Source organism: Falco cherrug, chromosome Z (genome assembly GCF_023634085.1).
Source record: "Falco cherrug isolate bFalChe1 chromosome Z, bFalChe1.pri, whole genome shotgun sequence".
Taxonomy (NCBI): Eukaryota; Metazoa; Chordata; class Aves; order Falconiformes; family Falconidae; genus Falco; species Falco cherrug.
In genome coordinates this window covers 55,246,513-55,265,430 of record NC_073720.1, presented here as the reverse complement: position 1 = coordinate 55,265,430, position 18,918 = coordinate 55,246,513, and the positions used below count along the sequence as shown (strand labels likewise).

At 43.8% G+C, this 18,918-nt stretch overlaps 1 protein-coding gene across 3 annotated transcripts in view; it reads left to right on the top strand.

Moving 5' to 3' along the window:
- LOC102054706 (neuronal acetylcholine receptor subunit alpha-7-like) overlaps positions 1-18,918 on the top strand; it is a 72,034-nt gene that overhangs the window by 50,593 nt on the left and 2,523 nt on the right. For all 3 annotated transcript variants that reach the window (XM_055699717.1, XM_055699718.1, XM_055699716.1), the window contains one exon: positions 15,125-15,234. In XM_055699717.1, the coding sequence (XP_055555692.1) occupies positions 15,125-15,234 (110 nt within the window). The remainder of the gene's footprint in view (positions 1-15,124; positions 15,235-18,918) is intronic.

Below are 18,918 nucleotides of genomic sequence, written 5' to 3'. Positions count from 1 at the left end.
GGCTGTCCCAAGGACTTGGTCAGGTTCAGATCTCACAGTCAGTCCCTGACTCCACCCTCTTCCACTGCTCATTGTTTTCCTCCTCCTTGAATCATGTAAGCACAGACACATATGATGGCAAAAACTGAGGCAAAGAACACACTGTCTTGGCCTTATCTCTGTCCACTGTCACTAGTTCATCCTCCCCACTCAGCAGCAAAACCATCTTTTCCTTTTTCAGCTTTTTACTGTTCATGTAAGTAGTAAAAACTCTTCCAGTTGCCCTTGTCTCCTTTGGCAGTCTCAAGAGCTTCAACATTCCCAACACCAACCCTAATGCCCAGGCAATGCTTCTGAATTTTCCTTTTGTGGCCTGACCCTGCTTCCCACATCTCCCCATCTTTTGCATTGGAGATCCTGGCTTAGATGTGCTTATCTCATGTATTCGCTTATTTCTCTGAGTAATAGGAGGGACTTCTATTGCACTTGGAGGCTGCTGACTTTAAGCTCTTGCAGTTTTCTTGTGCTGCTTTATCTTTTGGAGCTTTCTCCAGTCAGATCCCAGCTACTACTTCCCTCAAATATGAGAAGTCTTTTCCCCTGCAGTCCAAGGTCTATACTCTGCTGTTCTCTTTCCTCACTCTCTTCATGGTCTTGAACACCATAATAACTATAGCCTAGGCTGCCACTGATTATCATGTTCCCAACCAGTTCTTCCTTGATAGTGAAGAGCAGAGCAAGCTGTGCACCACCCCTGGTTGGCCTGTACTGTACTTGTATCAAGTTATCACTGACATCCTTCAGAAATCCCCTTGACTGCTTGCATTACTCTGTGTTGCCTTTTCAGCAGACATTAGGAGCTCCAAGTCCCCTGTGACAACCAGGATCTGTGATACAGAGGCTTCCCTGAGTTGCTTTAAGGCAACCCTTATCCACTCTGTTTGGGTGGTTGCAGCGAATGAAGAGACGGGACGCAGCTTGATGCAAGCAAATGTCAAGTTATTGTACAGAAGCACGAGTTTATATACACTTTCAGAAGCTGCGCGTTTTAAACAGATTGGTTCTTGAAGCTAAGCCTTGCATACTAGGCAATCCCTGATTGGTGGTTAACTACCATCAATTAACAGCAAGGTGTTACCTTTCCTTGGCACCATCCGTCTCCCACTCCCCTGTGCTCTGCAAACACGTCTCATCATGTTAATTGTTGTCTAGACAAGCTCGAGCACATTCCCCTCAGCTAACTGATTGCCACGCATGGTCCTAGTCTGCAGACCGCTCCTGCATCTCCCCCTTCCTGTTGCACAAAAGAACCCCTGAAACCGAGCAAAAACAAGGCACAAGTAATAGAACAAATAAAAACCCAACTAAGACATATTATCAATGTCAAAATAACCCACTGTCTTTGTTCCATACAATTTTACAATTTCCCCTTTTTGTTTTTGAACAGCTAGTACCAGGTTTGCCATGTTCTGCAGGGCCCTTGCAAACATGACAGCAACCAAGGTAATAGCAAACAAACAATACTGCCAATTGAGTGAATGGATGCCAAAAAGGCTGAAATTTTCTCAGATTTTGATAACATGTTGCTGCAATGGGGTGCCTAAAATCCATTCAGCACATACCATCCAAATCCTCACAGCCATGTCCTTGAACCAACAACAAAAGCAGTGGCAATTTTGACTCACATTCTTAACTGCCTACCAAACGAGGTGATTTAACTCTTTAATGCTTTCCCTGCTGTTACTCTGGATAAGAGAAGAACCGCTGCGACACGTTCCCATCATAGCCTCCTACTACATTAGCATCTACAGAAAGACAATTATCGACATTCAAAGTGTAAACAATATAATCTTCTTTTGGATTAACATTATACATAGGTGGAAGGGCACACCAAACAAGAACTGGTTCAGTCAAAAAGTTCGAAACATCGAAACATCGCATGCCTTCTCTGAACATACCTCTGGGGTCATTCCCTTCGTTCCCTCTTTTTTTATGCAAAGAGAAACACTTTACCATAACAGAGAAGCCCCTATTTACATCTCTGAGCCCGGACACAAACCGCAGCTGTATGCACCACCAGGCTCAGGGCAGAAATCATTCATGTAGTTACATAGCTATATATCTCTACAAGCATGCAGACACCTATTAAACACTAGATAACCATGTTTATCTTTCCTAGTCTCCTTCACAATACCCAGCTGTTCTCTCATCTCTTGTTAGGTCAAATATTCTCCAGCTTCCTCTCCTATATCTCTCTTCAGACATTCTCTATCCTCCTCTTTTTTGCTTGTTAATTGCGACAAGGCAATGGTTGTGTGTAGCTGGGTGGCCATGACCTGATTTATGTTACAATCAACTAAACACTGAATACAGGAAAAAAAGGTATGGGAGACATAAGGCAAACATCAATAAGGTGGTTAAAGATTATTATAATAAATCCTGTAATACTTTTGAGTCATGGCCCAAAGTTTCCCAGCCGTGAGACGAGACCAAAGGCATCCCGCCCCTGGCTCTGTTGCAGATCTTTGTTTTAAGGATTTTAAGTTTTGTATACTTTTGTAAATTAATTCACAGTGGTCACTCAGATTCACATAACACATCCTATCAAAGTCTTCACACTTGTGTCCCTGTGCTAATAATAAAAATCAATAGCAACTCGGTTCTGTAGCAACATATGATGGACAGAATCAACATCTGTTAATAAGCCAGAAAAAAAATAGTATTTGTAGTATTACTTTGTTTAGCAAGCTAGCAGCCTAATTTACTAAGCAAGTTAAAAGCGTGTACTATTCTTACAGAAGAGATTAGAGAAGCAAAAATGTGTTATGCTGCATTCCAGAACTCAGCCTGAGAATTACAGTCTCCTGTGAGTTCTGCGTTACAATCATTTGACACATGTTGGGGTTGCGATTGTGAAAGTTGCCCGTTTACAATTTTCATTGGCATTATCATAGCTAGTTGTTTTAAAAGCAACCCTTGAGCTTCCTGAAGTTCGACTTGTTGCAAAATATTCTGAAGCCAATCAATAAAGTTAGTATTAAAGTTAGTGACTCTCTAGGACCCTGCAAGACTGTGGCAAGACTCCCGCATCCGGACTGCTTTAATAGCAATCTCCTTCATTTGCAAATAGTTGTCCCTGGGATACCTTGCCTGAGTCACAGAATCGGCACAGTTAATTTTCTCCAGCCAACTGCTCATAGTTAACAGCAATTCCCCGATTAAGGTTTTCAGTCAAGGCCACTACACATAGCTCACAAAAATCAAATAACCACATCATATACTGTATCAGTTAGTACCATACAAAGCAATAACTTCCAATCATGCAGTGTGAGTGTATAAGGCTCTGCCATCACTTCAAGAACGGACACAGCAAATGTGTTATGAATCCTCCCTTCCCGCACTGCTTTGCTTAACTCTTTAACAGCCTCGTATTGCACAGGCTGCCACTCTGCAGGTTGATTTGTCTGACAAAATACTGAACATGCCATAACGACTCCCAAAACCCATCACTTAAGTGTTTCCCACTTGCATTCCTGTCACCAATCCCTCAGACTCCCTTTCACCCTCCCCAAAAATACAATCAATGCATCAGGAGAGACGAGGGGGTGGGGAAAAGGTCTAGCTCCTTTTCCAGATCTATAGGACCTGGATCAAAAGGTTTATCAGAGTCAATGAAATCATTGTCCGAGTTGTCCTGTTCCCGTGCTTGGTCCTGTGTTGTGAGGGTCGCTGCAATCAGTGACAGAAGCTTTGGGGGCAGAGGAGGTGTGGACAGAATCGCCATCACTGATGGTGTCTTGAGAAGAGTCGCGCTGTCGGTGGAATTTACAGCTTCCTCTGGTTTAGCACCGTTAGTAGAATTAGTCCACACTTGGCAAAGAGTAGTCAGAATTTGCCACCAAGATGCTAAATGCATTCCTGACACGGAGCTCCCCTCCGCGGCAGCATCATACAATTGGCTGCTGTATGTACACACTTGCATTCTTTCAAAGTCTCTAAAGTTTCTTGGCTGCTCACCTGTCTCGATGCATACAGGTGTTATCCTCGGGGTTTAGGTTGTCCGCCTGGTCCAGACAGCAAGACGATCATTCAGCCAAACCGTCTCCTCTGGAACGCAGCCCTCTTCCACGAGCTGTCTTTTTTATCGACCAGTTCCGTCCTTATTCTTCCAAGGCTTCGGAACACCACCATAGGGGTCACCATTTGAGGAGACTGAGGCACGGACTCCCTGATCTGACTAGAAGACCCTTCATGAGTCCATATACGTCTCTTTCTGGGGACGAAGCCTGATTCCCCGTTACGGATTTCCCACAGCTCACCTCTCAACTCCGGAGGGATTTCAGGCCGGCTCCTGCTTCCTTTCAGCAGATCATTCAAAGTTCTGTGGGACTCGCTGCATGTCGCTCAGATAGGCGATTCGAGAGCCCTTCACGTTAGATCCTTAAACGCATCACGTCGGGGTCACCAGTTTGCGGCGAATGAAGAGACGGGACGCAGCTTGATGCAAGCAAATGTCAAGTTATTGTACAGAAGCACGAGTTTATATACACTTTCAAAAGCTGCGTGTTTTAAACAGATTGGTTCTTGAAGCTAAGCATTGCATACTAGGCAATCCCCGATTGGTGGTTAACTACCATCAATTAACAGCAAGGTGTTACCTTTCCTTGGCGCCATCCTTGGTGCCATCTGTCTCCCACTCCCCTGTGCTCTGCAAACATGCCTCATCATGTTAATTGTTGTCTAGACAAGCTCGAGCACATTCCCCTCAGCTAACTGATTGCCACGCATGGTCCTAGTTTGCAGACCGCTCCTGCAGGTGGTCTCTAAGGCACCCCCACCACAGCATCACTTTCATTGGCCTCTTCACTCAGCCTGTCCCACAAGCTCTCCAGGAGCTCTCATCCATCCCACAGAGAAGTCCCTCACATCCAAGTGTCTCCTTCACATAGAGAGCAATGTTGTCTTTGCTGTCTGTTCCCCCTGGAGAACTTGTACCTATACATCAGAGTCTTTCAGTAGTGAGAGATGTCCCTTCACATCTCAGTTGTCCCAGCAACATTATTGTTTCATGACAACTTGTAGAGCTCCAGTTGCTCCTGCATATTTTCCAGACTTCATGCATTTGCTGACTCTGGAGGTGAGTCCCTCCACCTTGTTTCACTGTTCCTGAGGTCTGGCCACACAACATCACTTCCTTTCCACTCTTGTCCACCATTTCTCTGTTTAAATTTGGGTCATAATCTCCGTTACACAGTATTCCTAGTTTAAAGCCTTGCTCCTAACTCCTTGCTCTGCTCTGAATAGGCAGGGAAAGACTGCTCACCCATCTGGCTTCTGCACCCAAACAGCCCTTGTTCAATAAGTGCTCAAACTAGGGTTGTGGTTTTACATGATCTTGAGGTCTGAAAACCTTACCCTTGCTCTAACAGGGTAGCACAGCATAATCTCTCCACAGTGATCTTATAGGTGATCCCAAATGGGATATTTTAGCTGCTGAACTGGATATACCACGTCATGATCACAGTTCAGTGTGATCTCTGATCCAGTTGAAAATCCTCAGAAATAAGTATGAGAAAAAGGAGGATGCTTAGACATCTTGTTCAACATTTGAAGAAGCAGCATGGTCAGTGCCAGGTTACATGAACAAACAAACCTTCTAAAGCATGTAGTTTGAGAAGGACAGAAGTAATTTGATCTTGAAGAAGAAAGATCCATTGCTGGTCTGCAGAAAAGCCACTGTCACTGGTCTTCGTGAATGTGGGAGCAAAGATGCTCTGAGAAAATGACACACACTTTAAAAATCTACATTATATTGTTAGTGTCTTCATTTTTAAAAACAAACATGCATCCACACCTGCCTGGACCAAGATGAACACTCCCAGCCTTTGCTAGGATGAAACTACTAGCACTTAACATGCTGTACCCCCTACATTTCTCTGCCTTCTGACCACAGCTTTAACTACTGAACTGTAATAACATAGGAAATTCTCACAGCTGCTGTTTGAAGTGTCTTTGTTGAGGGATCAAAGGAAAGCTGGTCTAATATGACACCAAGAAAAGAACTATTTTCTGAGGTCTTGTATACTTGCAAAGAAGTACATGATTCTATGAAGAAATGTGGAATTCATATCCCAATTCTTGTTAGTTGATGTGACTCTCCTTTGACCTCAACTTACGTTTGCAATAAATGAAGCACCACTCAGCCTAAATAATCACAAGGAGGCAAGTGGAGCAAGACACTTACCTTTTTCTACCTCTCTGCAAAATGACTCCCCACTTTCTTGGTATGTTCTCTGCATTCTCTGTCTGTCTGTAAAGCTGCTCAGAGCAGAGCTCTCTAACTCCACACATCCAGCTTCCTCACACAATGGACTTCCATTTCTATGTAGCCTGCCTACCCATTGCTGTGTTAATACACATTAAAAACAAGAAGCCGACTTCTTTTATGTCAGAGCAAGTGTCAAAGCTTGGCCTAGAAATTAGCAGTAGGCTGCGCAGCACCTTTGAACATAAGGACCCATCTGCTGCTTTATATTGTGGGATGGTGGGTAGAGCTTTCCTTTCCACAGTGAGCCAGCTCCTTTCTGCATCAAGAATTGTGCCAGTTGGACAGGCTGGGTTACTACATTTGCCCTCTACCATTACTCAGATTTCTGGGGCTTGCATTCACACCAGTAACTAGCCACTCCTTGGCCAGCAGCGTGTCTCGTCCTGTCCTCCAGGGGGAACAAGGTATTTTCAAAGCCCAGTTTTCAGCAGCATGCATATGTACAAAGCAAGGCACCACAGTCTTTCAGAAGCTGAATCCTGCCCTTCTGCAAACTCATCTGCAATGCCAAAGAAAGGAGAAGTCTGGGAACCAGAGCAAAGATGTTTGTGTTTCTGTTTAAAACATTAACCATCCATAGCAACAGAAACCAGCTCAACCATTTAGATCAAAAGCATTAACATCCCATGACATCTACAAACACAACAGTTTGGCCAGAATCCAACACAATTTGACTGTATGAACAAGGCTTTTTTCACTACAGGGTCCTGGAGGTCCCTCCTGGCACTTAAAATCTCTTGGGTATAGCTCCTAAAAGACTTTCAGATCATGACTATACAGCCGTGTCCTAAACTTACCCTTCCTAGTATAGCTTAATCATGCCTCACAGGAAACGTGTCTGGCTGCACTTGTGATCTGACTTACTTTTAATTTCTGTCCTTAAAAATACTTTTATCAAGAGTCTATGTAAGTAGACGGCTGGAGTTTATTACTTGAGGAAAGGATATACAGAAGTGCAGAGAACTCCAGATGTGTTGCACACCTGAAATTACTGGTCTAAGTGCACTAATCACTGGCTAAAATCATAAAGTCTGTATGATACAGCTCAGGTATATGACAAAAATTATTCTTTCTGCTTCTAAAATCCTATGCAATTTTGCACAGATTTGTCTTGCACTATAAACGCCAGTAATTTCATTGGAATTCCATGCACCTTCCTGTCCCTACCACATATCACCATTGCTCCCTGTCTAGTGCATTATGTGAGAAGGGGTGCCCATGTCCGTGATTTCCTGGTTCAATGACCAAACTCAAATTAAACAAACACTGTTATTTCAGTTACAGCTTTTCCACAAGCTCAGGTCCTGCCTCTTGAAACTAAAGGCTTACATAATTTATCTGAGAACTGCATTTGAGGATTGTAGATGTCAACTGGAAGCATTTTATTTTATTTCTGTAAAGACAATGTGATCCAAGTAAATGGCATTGGATAATAAGATCTGGTTTTGGTGAAGATTTTATGACCATTTCTGAAGAAAGGATGAGTTCCTTCCTTAGGCAACAGACATAAGCCTGAATTCCTTTTTTTAAAGAGCACTGTGCCTCCCTGTTTACAGTCTCTGTATCTCTGACCTGTTTCATTAAACTGTATTTTCCATTTGAAAGCAACCTTGTAATTAAGGCTAGGAAATCATGCATTAAGAAGTCACTAAGGAACAAGTTCCCCTAAGACAAAACAAATTCTGAACTGTAACTCTTCATGACTAACATTTGACTAGAGACTCCTTAGGGTGGTTGTGCTTACCCATATCCAGTGGTACCTGATAAAGCAGTGACCAGAATCTCATTCATCTTGCACTACTGTAGGAACGTCTGCAAAAATCAATGTCTCAGTATAAGCTGCTAGTTTGGACTCAGAGACTTAAAAAAATTTCAGTTCCTAATGCAAAGTTTGGTTACTACCGAAACCAGCTAGTTTTTCAGAAATACAGAGCAATCCACAGCCCATGTTAAAGTCAGACATGGTCAAAAGCCATTGCTCTGGGAAACTGAGAGCAACACAGTTGTGAGCATAACCAGCATAGCTTCCTGAATTGTCTTTCTCCCTGCCTGCAATATCATCTCCAGAGGGGGAAATCATTAGGGGCCACATGGCACTGAAAAGTTTAGAGCTGTCCCCACTTTTCCCTCTCCTTCTGTGATCCCTGCTGCTTCCAGCACCAGATAGAAAACATCATTAAGGCCCCAGCTCCAGTAACCAGCAGGTTCACTTCTCGTTCCACTCTGCAGTGATACACAGGCTGTGGTGTCATTCCTTCCCCCAACTTCACCCACCTTATACTTACCTCAGGTTTACTGTGCTGCAGTCCCACCGCTGTAAGAACAGGGTGATACCATGCAGAGACAGACCCTAAAAGGCTTACTTTGGAAACCCCACCCAGCTCTTTACTCTCATATTGGTCCAAACCTACTGCAGTCTTTAAGTTCACCCCCAGGTAGCATAAAAAATAGTCACACAGAGAAACTGCTAGGAGCACCTGCAGCAGAACGCTTTCAGCTTGAGATCAAAGCTGCAGTAAGCTCTGAGTTGGCTGCTGTTGCTCCACCCCAGCCAGCGCTCCGAGGAAGTATCACTTTCAAGGTACTTTGTCAAAGCAGAGAAGGCACGCTTCTGCCCAAAATCCAAATCTTGAAACGGAATGTTCAGACCTTTCCAGACAGTCAAATGGTTTGTTTCTTCCATAAACACCTTTTACAGCTGGAAATTCAAGGCGTCCCTTTAATCATTTCTTACTTTTTCCCATGCCCAAATAACTGCAAAGTGCTGCAAATCATTATTTCGTTCCAGCTCTGACCAAAATAACACTATTGGTTTTGGATCAAGAATCTGTATTTTGCTCTAGAAGGAGTTTTATAGTAGAAAGTCTGGAACACCTGGAAGCTGGCATGTGCAGAGTGTGTTTGAAAGGGGAACAAGGGGCTCATGAATATGAGGAGCTGTCACTTCCTATGATTAACATCTACATGGTGTTTGACACCTTGGCTGGATCTATCAAATCTGCACAATAAAAATGAAGTTATCTTCACCTCCAGAAAACAATATTGCATTTCTCCTTTTCTTCTTTTGCTGAGCTCCTCTGCTTACTTCTTTAGAAAACACTGCTTAGGGGTCTACTATCATGACTTATTTTCAGCTGTGCCCCTCCTTGCCAGTCTTTATCATGCCCGCATTATTTCAGTACAAATGGTTTGACGCCGTGAGTAAGTATGTTTGCAGCAGATGCTTCAGGTGATTTCTTGCAGTTAGTTGTACAGCAAACAAAGCTGCAGACTACTAAGACAAGGAAGCAATGTGGTGCTTTGCCACCTCCAGGAGTTACAGATTGTTTTAAGTGATGAGCATTAGGCATTGTGGTTCTGACTAGAGAGAGAAAATGAGATTAATCTCCTGTTACATTTTCTATCATCTGCCAGTGTGTTCTCAGCTGCTGCCACTTCACTTTATCTTTCTTTTGATTTTGTGGAGTGCTTTTCCCACCTCCCTTTCATGGTCCTGCCTAGTACCTTGTTGGTGCCAGAACCCTGCTCAGCCTCTTCTATGAAACAGAAATTCTCATTCACAGCAGCTCTTACAGTTTCATGCCTTGTGATCAATGATGCTTTTACCAAAGCCACGAGTCTTGAATGTTTTTCTTTACTTAAAAAAAAAAAAAAAAAGAAAAGAAAAAGAACAGTTTTACTTTTCAAACACCCAGTTCTATTCTTCAAAAGCATATGGGAGAAGACTTTGAAAATGCTGCAAAAACACTGCTCCTGTGTCCTTTACAAGTACCATAACCAAAAGGTAGACACAGCGATTAACCCTAAAGTCTCTCACTTTTTAAAGACATTTTGTGTTTATGAGGGACCAACTGGACTGAGATGGTCTTTGCTTTGTACCGTCAGTAAAAGCTAATGGATGGCACGAGGTGTCCTAGCTACATCAAATCTTGGCAATGGTGGAAATTTTTTACCATTCTGTGTCCTCTTGGGTCTTTGTTTGCTGTCTGTGTACAACACTAAATCAATCAGCAAGGAAATCTTTCCTCCACCTTTTGGTTTCCCTGGTCTCTGAGAAACTCTGCCACCACCTGTGTAGACTGCAATAGTGTCTCTCCAGCACCAGCCCTGGTCCCTGCCACAGCAGAAGAGGGTGGTTGAAAGCCCCTCCAGTCGTGTCTGAGGTTTTCTACATCCTCCACAGGCTTCAGTTCATTGCCCTGGCCCATTTCCACAAGGAGGAGCAGTGAGTATCTCATTCTGTGCGTGCTCTGAGACATTTCTCCCATTTTCTAAGAGCTCACCAGAAACGTAGCACTCAGAATGACTGAAATGACCTGACTTAGAACAGTTCTAAACTAAGTCATCATTTCACATGCGGAACCTGACATTTCTTACAAAGAGGGAATACAAACAGGAACACCAATTGGAGTTACCCAACTTGATCACTATATGTCAGCATGACACTGTCCTCCTTCCCCCAGTATTTCATAGGAACAACAAGACCGTAACTGGTCACAATGGAGAAACTCTGCCTTTTCTATGATTAACTCTGTTGACAAATCTGGATAATATACTGCTTTCTCAGTCAGTGTTCAGTGATAAAATCAACAAGGCAAAACATCCACCTGGAATCATCTTGCTCCTCTCAGAGTTTCTGTTTCATTTACCCTGCTCCTAATCAGTCCATAAAGTTAATCCAGTTCCACAGAAACATCAAATCTTCCAAAACATCTCTAGAATAATCCAAAGGTGCTCCTCTAACATCAGATAACAGTACAGAAGGTCCAAAAATGGTACCGGATGTGTCTCAAGTTATGAATTGCAAGTCATTGCCATCCTTTTGATATAGGTGACATTAAAGGATGCTTACAAGAAAAAAATAGCTATTGTCACTGATGTTTAAAAAAATACTTTCTAGCTTTCTGAGGTTGTATTAAATCTATACTTGCTATGACAACAGCACCTGGTCATCTTCTGACAGTGCTGAGACAGAAGCTGACAACTCCCAGATGTTAAAACAGCTGCCAGGTACTGTGTTACATAATACCTCCTTTGGCAAAGAAAAGGAAGAAAATCTATTGTAGAAGCACAAATACTTCATACTACATGAAAGAGATCAACCAAGCATCCGAAACAGATTTTGCATTCACACACAATTGCTGAAGAAAGCAGAAAACAGGTCTGAAAAACATACGAGAGCACGTAGCGGTGAACTGTGCAGACCTCAGTATCCCTGGGGAATGTCACTGCGTCAGTCAGGGATACTGAGGGCTTCCAATCCAAACACATATCTTCTGCTCCCATTTCCTGGCCTGTGGCAGCTGTCCAGGGCAGAGTGCAAATAAGCCAGTTCCCCTCTGGAAGGGGTCATGTTGCTTCCAAGCTGTGCCCCAGAGCTGCTGACATACAGCAGCCAGGCCCCTGCTCTTCCAATTGCACTCCGTTTTGGGATTGCTCTTCCTGACACTGCCTGTGGTGAAGTAATTTGTTAAAGCCTCCAAGCTGACCCATCCATACCAGGGACCACGTAGTAACCAGGAGTTCTTGAGCAAGATACAGAGAGATGCTTAATGAGAGTTGCTGAGCATTTTCCTTCTGCAATGTAAGTGAAAGGGGCTGAGCTTCTTTGTAAAATCAGATTTGCATTTACTCCTGGCAACGGACACAAGTAGGGGTAGGACTCTGTGGGAGTCCAGTTTGCATAAGTGCTGTAGGCTTTAGGATAGACCCTAAAATACTGGCAAAACCAGTCTGGTGGCTGGGCTGTGACTGCCACCTGGGAGACCAAAACTCTGTTCTTACTCCACTGCTTGTCTCCCATGCCACATCCCGCAGGAGAGCTTGCTATTTCTGTGCTCAGCAGCATCAGGTTTAGATTGGATATTAGGAAAAACTTCTTCACTGAAAAGGTGGTCAAACATTGGAATGGGCTGCCCAGGGATGTGGTGGAATTGCCATCCCTACATCCCTGTTCAAAAAATGTGTAGATATGTTAGAGGTATGGTTTAGTGATGAACTTGGCAATCCTAGGTTGACAGTTAGACTTGATGATCTTAAAGGTCTTTTCCAACCTAATTGATTCTTGATCAGTGGAGGCCCAGGAACAGAGCTCTCTGATTTAAGGCTGTGTGGACCTTGGGTAGGGTGAGTAAAGACTGCAGTCCCATGGCTTCAAGTGTCACCCTTTCAAGAATAACAAGGAAAGCTTGATCCTATCAGCAGCTAGGCTCCTCTTCTCACAGGGTTCTTGAAGAAGGTCAAGTCATGGTCATATCAGAGCAGGTGCTAGAGGTGAAAAGCGACAGCATCCTTTGCAGCTTTCACCAGGTGATGGGTTTGATCTGGCTGGTGTGAGGTCTGAAGACTGCCAGGAGCAGAGATGCAAGCCAGCAGACTGGAGGACTATTAAGCCATGCTTTTAGGGAGGTGCGTGGGAGACAGCACAGAAGTCTTCCCCACCAGTTCTCCTGGCTATTGCAGTAGGACCATGTTTTTCTGCTACTGGGAAAGACAGGATGTAGGATTATATCCTGGAAGGAAAGATCAGAAAATACTGAGTGGGTATGGGTATTGTTTCAGAGCCAGGACCATTTTGCCTCATGAACGTACCTACTCAGTTTTGGGGCCTTTTCTTCCCTTACAAGTGAATCGTGACTGAACCCCAGCCCAGCTAGTTCTTGTGGCTCAGCCCCACTGCAGTGTCTGGATTGTGGCTCTGCCCCAGTGCAAGGTCTGGGTTGTAGGCAGAGTCATGTTCCCAATCAGAGACCTGCGGGCAGAAGATCTAGCAATTCCTTTGTGAACAATGGCTATTATACCTACCTTGTCTTGCCACAGGAAAGGAGGTGATAGCCTTTATCAAATCTCCAACCAGATATGTGAAGGCTAATGTGACAGATGTGCCAGCTGTTGCTACTTCCTTCCTCTCCTTTCACTCCTGGTTCCTTGGGGCTGGCAAAATTCAGCCCTAGAGCAGGTCCGGGCTGCACCAGGGCTTTGAGACTTTCTTACCCTGAAATGAATACAGCACCTGCACCTGCCTGGGCTGTGTACATCTACCTGCCAGTTCTCATTTCACAGATATCTTGTGACATTTGACTGCCTGACACTGACAATAGGGCTAACATACCATGCCCTATTTCCTCTATCATTACTTTCCAACTGAAAACTTCAGTGTATCTTAAACAGAAACCCCCTCATCCCTAAAGGCAGGTGATGCACACCCAGCCATCTTCCTTGCCTGTCACCAAGTAAAAACATGAACCACATTTCTTTATGGGTCCACAGGTCCACTACCGTTCCTGATCTGTTCCTGAGAGAACTGTTTTCCCTGTTTACTAGCAGGTCTCCACGGTCATTTCCTGACCTCTGTTCCTGGGTTTAAAGCATAAAAAACTGGGAGTGTGAATTCCCCTGCTAATCATTTGCTGGGATCTTGAGCCAGATAATACCAAGTTGTTTCCAAGTTCAACTGGGAGACTAAAATTCCAAGGATCTGTAAAAAATCCTAGCTAAAGCCATTTTAAATGGACCACTTCAGGCCTTTGAAGTCTGGTAGCATCAAAATGCATAGAATTTATGTAAGTTATTTAGTTACTTATGGCAATAATTAAATCAGTGATGTCAACACTGCTGTGTTTCTGTTACATGGGGCATACATGAATCAGATCACCCCGCTTCCCTGAAACCTGACTTCCTGGTTTGCTCTGCTTCTGCCTGGCTTTTGGCTCTCTTCTCTCATGAGTAAGTGCAACAGAGGCCTTTCAAGTCACCTCACCCTCAGGACTCTTCTTTTAATCCAGCTGCATAATTCATTTTGCCACGGAAAGCCATGCCCACCTCTTGAAGCAATCGCAGCATTGGTTTCAGGGAGGCCTGAGAACCTCATTATTATGAACAAGCTTTTTGCCGCTGAGGCAGTGGGAATTGGTATTAACAAACGGAGCCGGAACAAAACTTGCCTTGGAGCTTGCATTGTATTTTTGACTTAGCCTGCAAAATGCAGGAGGGAAGGCTGGGGATAGGAGGAGGCTGCAGCCTGGGGCAGTGTCACCTGCTCCCCCACACCACCCCATTGTATCAGCCAACAGCTCTGCTCCCTGGTATTTTGCCACAGCAGCCTTCAAATGTCATCAACTGTGTGGATAATTCTGCTTTACACTCCAGTGCATCAACTACACTCCTGCCATGAGGAGGCTGTACTGCCACTTAGGAGATACAATTTCAAGTCTCAGTTCTGGCTTTGAAGATCTTGATTGCTTTCCTACATGGCAGGCTTAAATTTAGCACTCAGCAAGGATGTAGTGTGCTTTCATAGGAGTGAAAAGAAGTGGTCTTGAGGGCCAAGGAGGGTGCTGAAAAACATGCTTAACCCTTTGTGAGTAGTGGAGAAGCGAGGGAGGGGATCTGGTGATACTTTCAGGGGGGGTCCAGTGACACCATGAAGACAGCATTTCCCTCCGGCACATCTGCTGGTACAGTAGGGCAGCCCAGGACTGGGGATGCTAGTGTTCAGTGAGTCTGGTTAGCTCATGTCTTTGCCATCCTGGCACCGGGCAGGGAGCTGATCCTTCGCAGTGGGGCCTACATTCCTTTCTGGGAACAAAAGCAAAGCAGGTTATGCCTTTCACTGGTTCTAGCCCTTCCCTCACTGGAGAAGAGGGAGCTGAGCAGATACACAGAAAACCTCAAAGGCCTCAAGTGCTCCAGAGCAGAAAAGAGAATGTTTGGATGTGATGTAGTCCTTCTCAAATGCAGATCTCAAGGCAAGGCCAAGGAATATTATTTGCCTGTTTGTTTTTTCTTCTTCTAACCAAGTCCTGCTTTTACTTGCAGCTCAGTATTTCGCTAGCATCATGGTCATCGTTGGTCTGTCAGTGGTGGTAACAGTGCTGGTTCTGCAGTTTCACCATCATGACCCGCAAGCTGGAAAGATGCCCAAATGGGTAAGCAGCTTTGGTGGTAAATATTCAACAGCCTGCTGAAAGAAAAAAATAATCCAAAAGCTGTAGTAAGCTATTTATAGGTGAGGGACAGAAGTTGCTCTCCATTAATCTGAAGAGTCAGCTATGCACAGCACGTTTGATACTCACATATGCTATTGGAGGGAAAGAACAAACATGCTACATTTGGTTGTCCATTAAAAACCGTATCTGTTACTTGGGTTTGGGGTGTTATTGGAGTAGTTTAGTCATGGCAGAGCAATCCTGCCCAGCACTCCCTTTGCAAGTGCTACTCCTGTGGGCATCACCTTTGATTTCTTTTCCTGCAGACACCAGTACTGATAAAATCTGACATTTCAGACCCCTAAACAAACACTGGTCTCTGCTGGGCAGATTTTCTGCCTTGTTCCCTTACAGAGGTTCTCATTGCAGTTTGTGACAGAGCTATAATCTCCCAAAACAAAGACAGGAAGGGAACCCAATCTACTTCTGTCTTGCAACTATGAGCTGGCTCCCTGAGTTGCTGGAACGTCAGGAACCCTAATACTTTAGTGTAGTAGGGGTGTTGCCTGCTGAACCCAGCTATGCTTGTCACAGCTTTGAGCTCACTGCTACTGCACCACCAGCAGAAACAGAAAGGCAATGCTATTGGGCTCAGCGTGACTGTACTAAGGAGACTCCTGGAGTTCCCTGGCTTGGAATTCTGCCTTCTGCTGAAGCCACATCCACTTGCCTGTGAGGAAAACCAATCATGTCTACTGCCATCTGATCAGTTCTCAGTGCATTAGCATATGGACCCTCTTTTCTCCGCAGCAGCAGACTGTTAGCCCAGTGAGGTCTAGCACCAACACCAGCTGGCTTTCAGGAGAAATATGTTTGCAAGCTAAAAGAAAACAATGTTGTCTTTTCCTCTCCTTTTCCTAAGATCAGATTTTAGAATAAGCAAGGTATGTTTTGTATTTGCAAAAAGAAAAGGAATGAAAGCAGAAGCAGATACTTGACTGTAACTATTTGTATCTACCTACTCTAGTTTCACAGAAGTCTGATTGTACAGCAACCTCTGGTATCTCATTCACCACATTTGTCATGATAGACAATTATCCTGACATGATATTGAATATCACATGGTTACCAATGTCAGCCTGAGGACAGAGCAGCTTTCTAATTTAACATCTCTACAAATAAACCGCAGCATAAATGCAAATTAAAAAAAATCCAGTAGCAATTAAGCATACTAACAATTATTTATAAAGTTCTGTATCATTTAAAATCATCTTACTTTTAAGCCAACAGAACACATGAGTTCTGAATGAATGTGCATGTAAGCAAGACCTGAGGCCACAGATCTGGGTAAATATGCTTCGCATGTCTACATGGACAGGGTATGCAGCAGCATAACAGCCCCCATGGACAATTTTATCATTTTTTCTGCTTTTCAAGGAGCCTAGACACAATGGCTCACATTAAATCTGCTCACAGGCCCTGCAAGTCAGCTTTTGCTCTGATCGTCTCTCACTCTCTTGGCTGGAAAAACAGCATGCAATGAATTGCACTGCTGAGGAACCTTGTTCAATGGCCTGGCAGCTGAACAGGCATACATTAAAAAAATTCCACCAGGAAGCAAAAAACTGTGGAAGCACAGATGATAGGCTGTGAAAGCTGTAGACAAGGCAAACTGACAGGGCTGAGAGATGTCAAGAGAAAAAGGGTGAATGCCAAGTATGTAGAGAAGAGGCTGACCCCACAAAAGCAGGCATTAGTTCTCTGCAAGGACAAGGCTCAGTCATTAGGATTCATGGCAAAGTCTCCATTTTTATTTCTTTTTCTTGTCTACCTATGACAGGCATTTTTTACAGAGAAAACCTGAAAGTTTTTTGCACAATGAAACCCAGGAATCTAAGATGGCCATCTGCAGAAATAAAGACATGGCTTACCTGGAATTTGTTCTCTGCAGTTCCAGTCCCAGCAGATACTCCCTACGTCTGTCTACTTACTCCCCACACCCTCCTCATCCTGGCAGAGCCAGACATCAGTTAATTGCAAAGCTCTAACCCTGATTAATATCATTAGAGGATTGTTCTCACCTCCTGCTTAAATGGATTTAGCTGCAGGAGATTGTTGTAGGAGAAGGTATTGGCTTGGGGGGGGAGCAGCTCCAGACCTAGAAGATTTGACTGATCGTGTTTCCTAAATACCTGCTTCCTAAGCTATTTACAGTTGAGCAGCTTCTTTTCCCTCCCTGCCTCTCGAGGGATCTGTCCTTGGCTTTTGAACCAGAAAAGGGAGATGTGTATGTTAGTATTTAGCCTCTTTGTAGGTGCTTACTTCTCCCCTTTACTGCTCAGAATTGTGCCTTCCTTTCTATTAATCTTTGATGACTTACTAAAGCCAACTTTTTCCAAGAGAGGAGTCTAAGTACAAGGTGTTCAGTCAGGGCAATTGTTGGCTACTCAGCTGCGAAGTGAGAGTGCTGGTTACTCGACACATTTCATAATGTGTGCTGAGCTAGCATGGAAAAGAGTGCTACAGGGCACCCAGCTGAGGATCACTGGTACCTCTGCTGACAACTAAGACCGTTGTATAGGTGAGAGACATGGAGAGACCAAACACAGAGAGGAGAAAGGGTTTTGCAGGAAAAGGCAAGAGCACTCTGTCTCTTTGCTGTTCCTAGACCAGGTTTGTTAGGTTTCAGGCTTTTCTTTTGATATGCTTTAAACCTGGGCATGCACAGATTTGCTTGGGTGCTGGTGCCCCTCAGCAGGAGAGCTTTAGTTGGGAGACTCTCCCCTCTGGACTAGGCCAGGCAGGTGGCTGTGATGGGATCTAGAAATACAGCTGTATTATGGTTAGGGGAGGAACTTCATGGAGAGGGCCACAGCAAGGTTAGGTTGTTGGCCTCTGAGGACAGCTGTATCTGTGTCCTTCCTTCATAGAAAACTGTATATGAAAATGGAGGTGAGAACACAGATTCATGCCATCGTGCCCAGGCTCTTATCCCACAGTCCTTATACAGCAGCTGTCTCCTAAATTAATTGGTGTGACAAGAGCAGGTTGATGCCTCTGTGTCTGTGTTTTCAAGGAAATACGGCATTTGGAAGTACAAGCAAATTAAAAGCTGTGTTGCTGACTTCTGCATATTTATTTTTCAATGGGAAATGGGTTTGGCTCTATTTATAAATGTAACTCCCCTAAGGAGTAAACACTTCGTCTTGTAAGAAGAAGTAGCATTGCTATAAAATAGGACTTTTTCACCTCATATCTCCTTCTAAGGAGCTAAGGCAGACATACTAACATTTTCTAATAAGAAAGTTTGTCTGGCTTAGTATTTTGGAATTTCACAGTACTGGAGAATTAATTTATCTCTTTCCTTTGCCACTGACACTGTGGAAATATTGCTAGCAATTAAGATCTTTATTTTGTTCCATGATGTTCCATTTTGTGTCCATAAGAAGTCAGACAACATTGTAATTAAGTAAGTTCAATTAAATGCAAGATTGATTTTTATTTAGGCTGCTACATTATAATTTTCTATTTGTCTGTGGTGACCATGGAGGAAATAATGAAATATTTAAAGACCCCAGTGGAAGCAGAATAATATGAATCACAGGAAAACAGTCTTTCAGGATGAACAATAAAAGATTCATTAGTGGGAGAAAAGCAGAAAGACTCACAGAAAATGGCATGGGG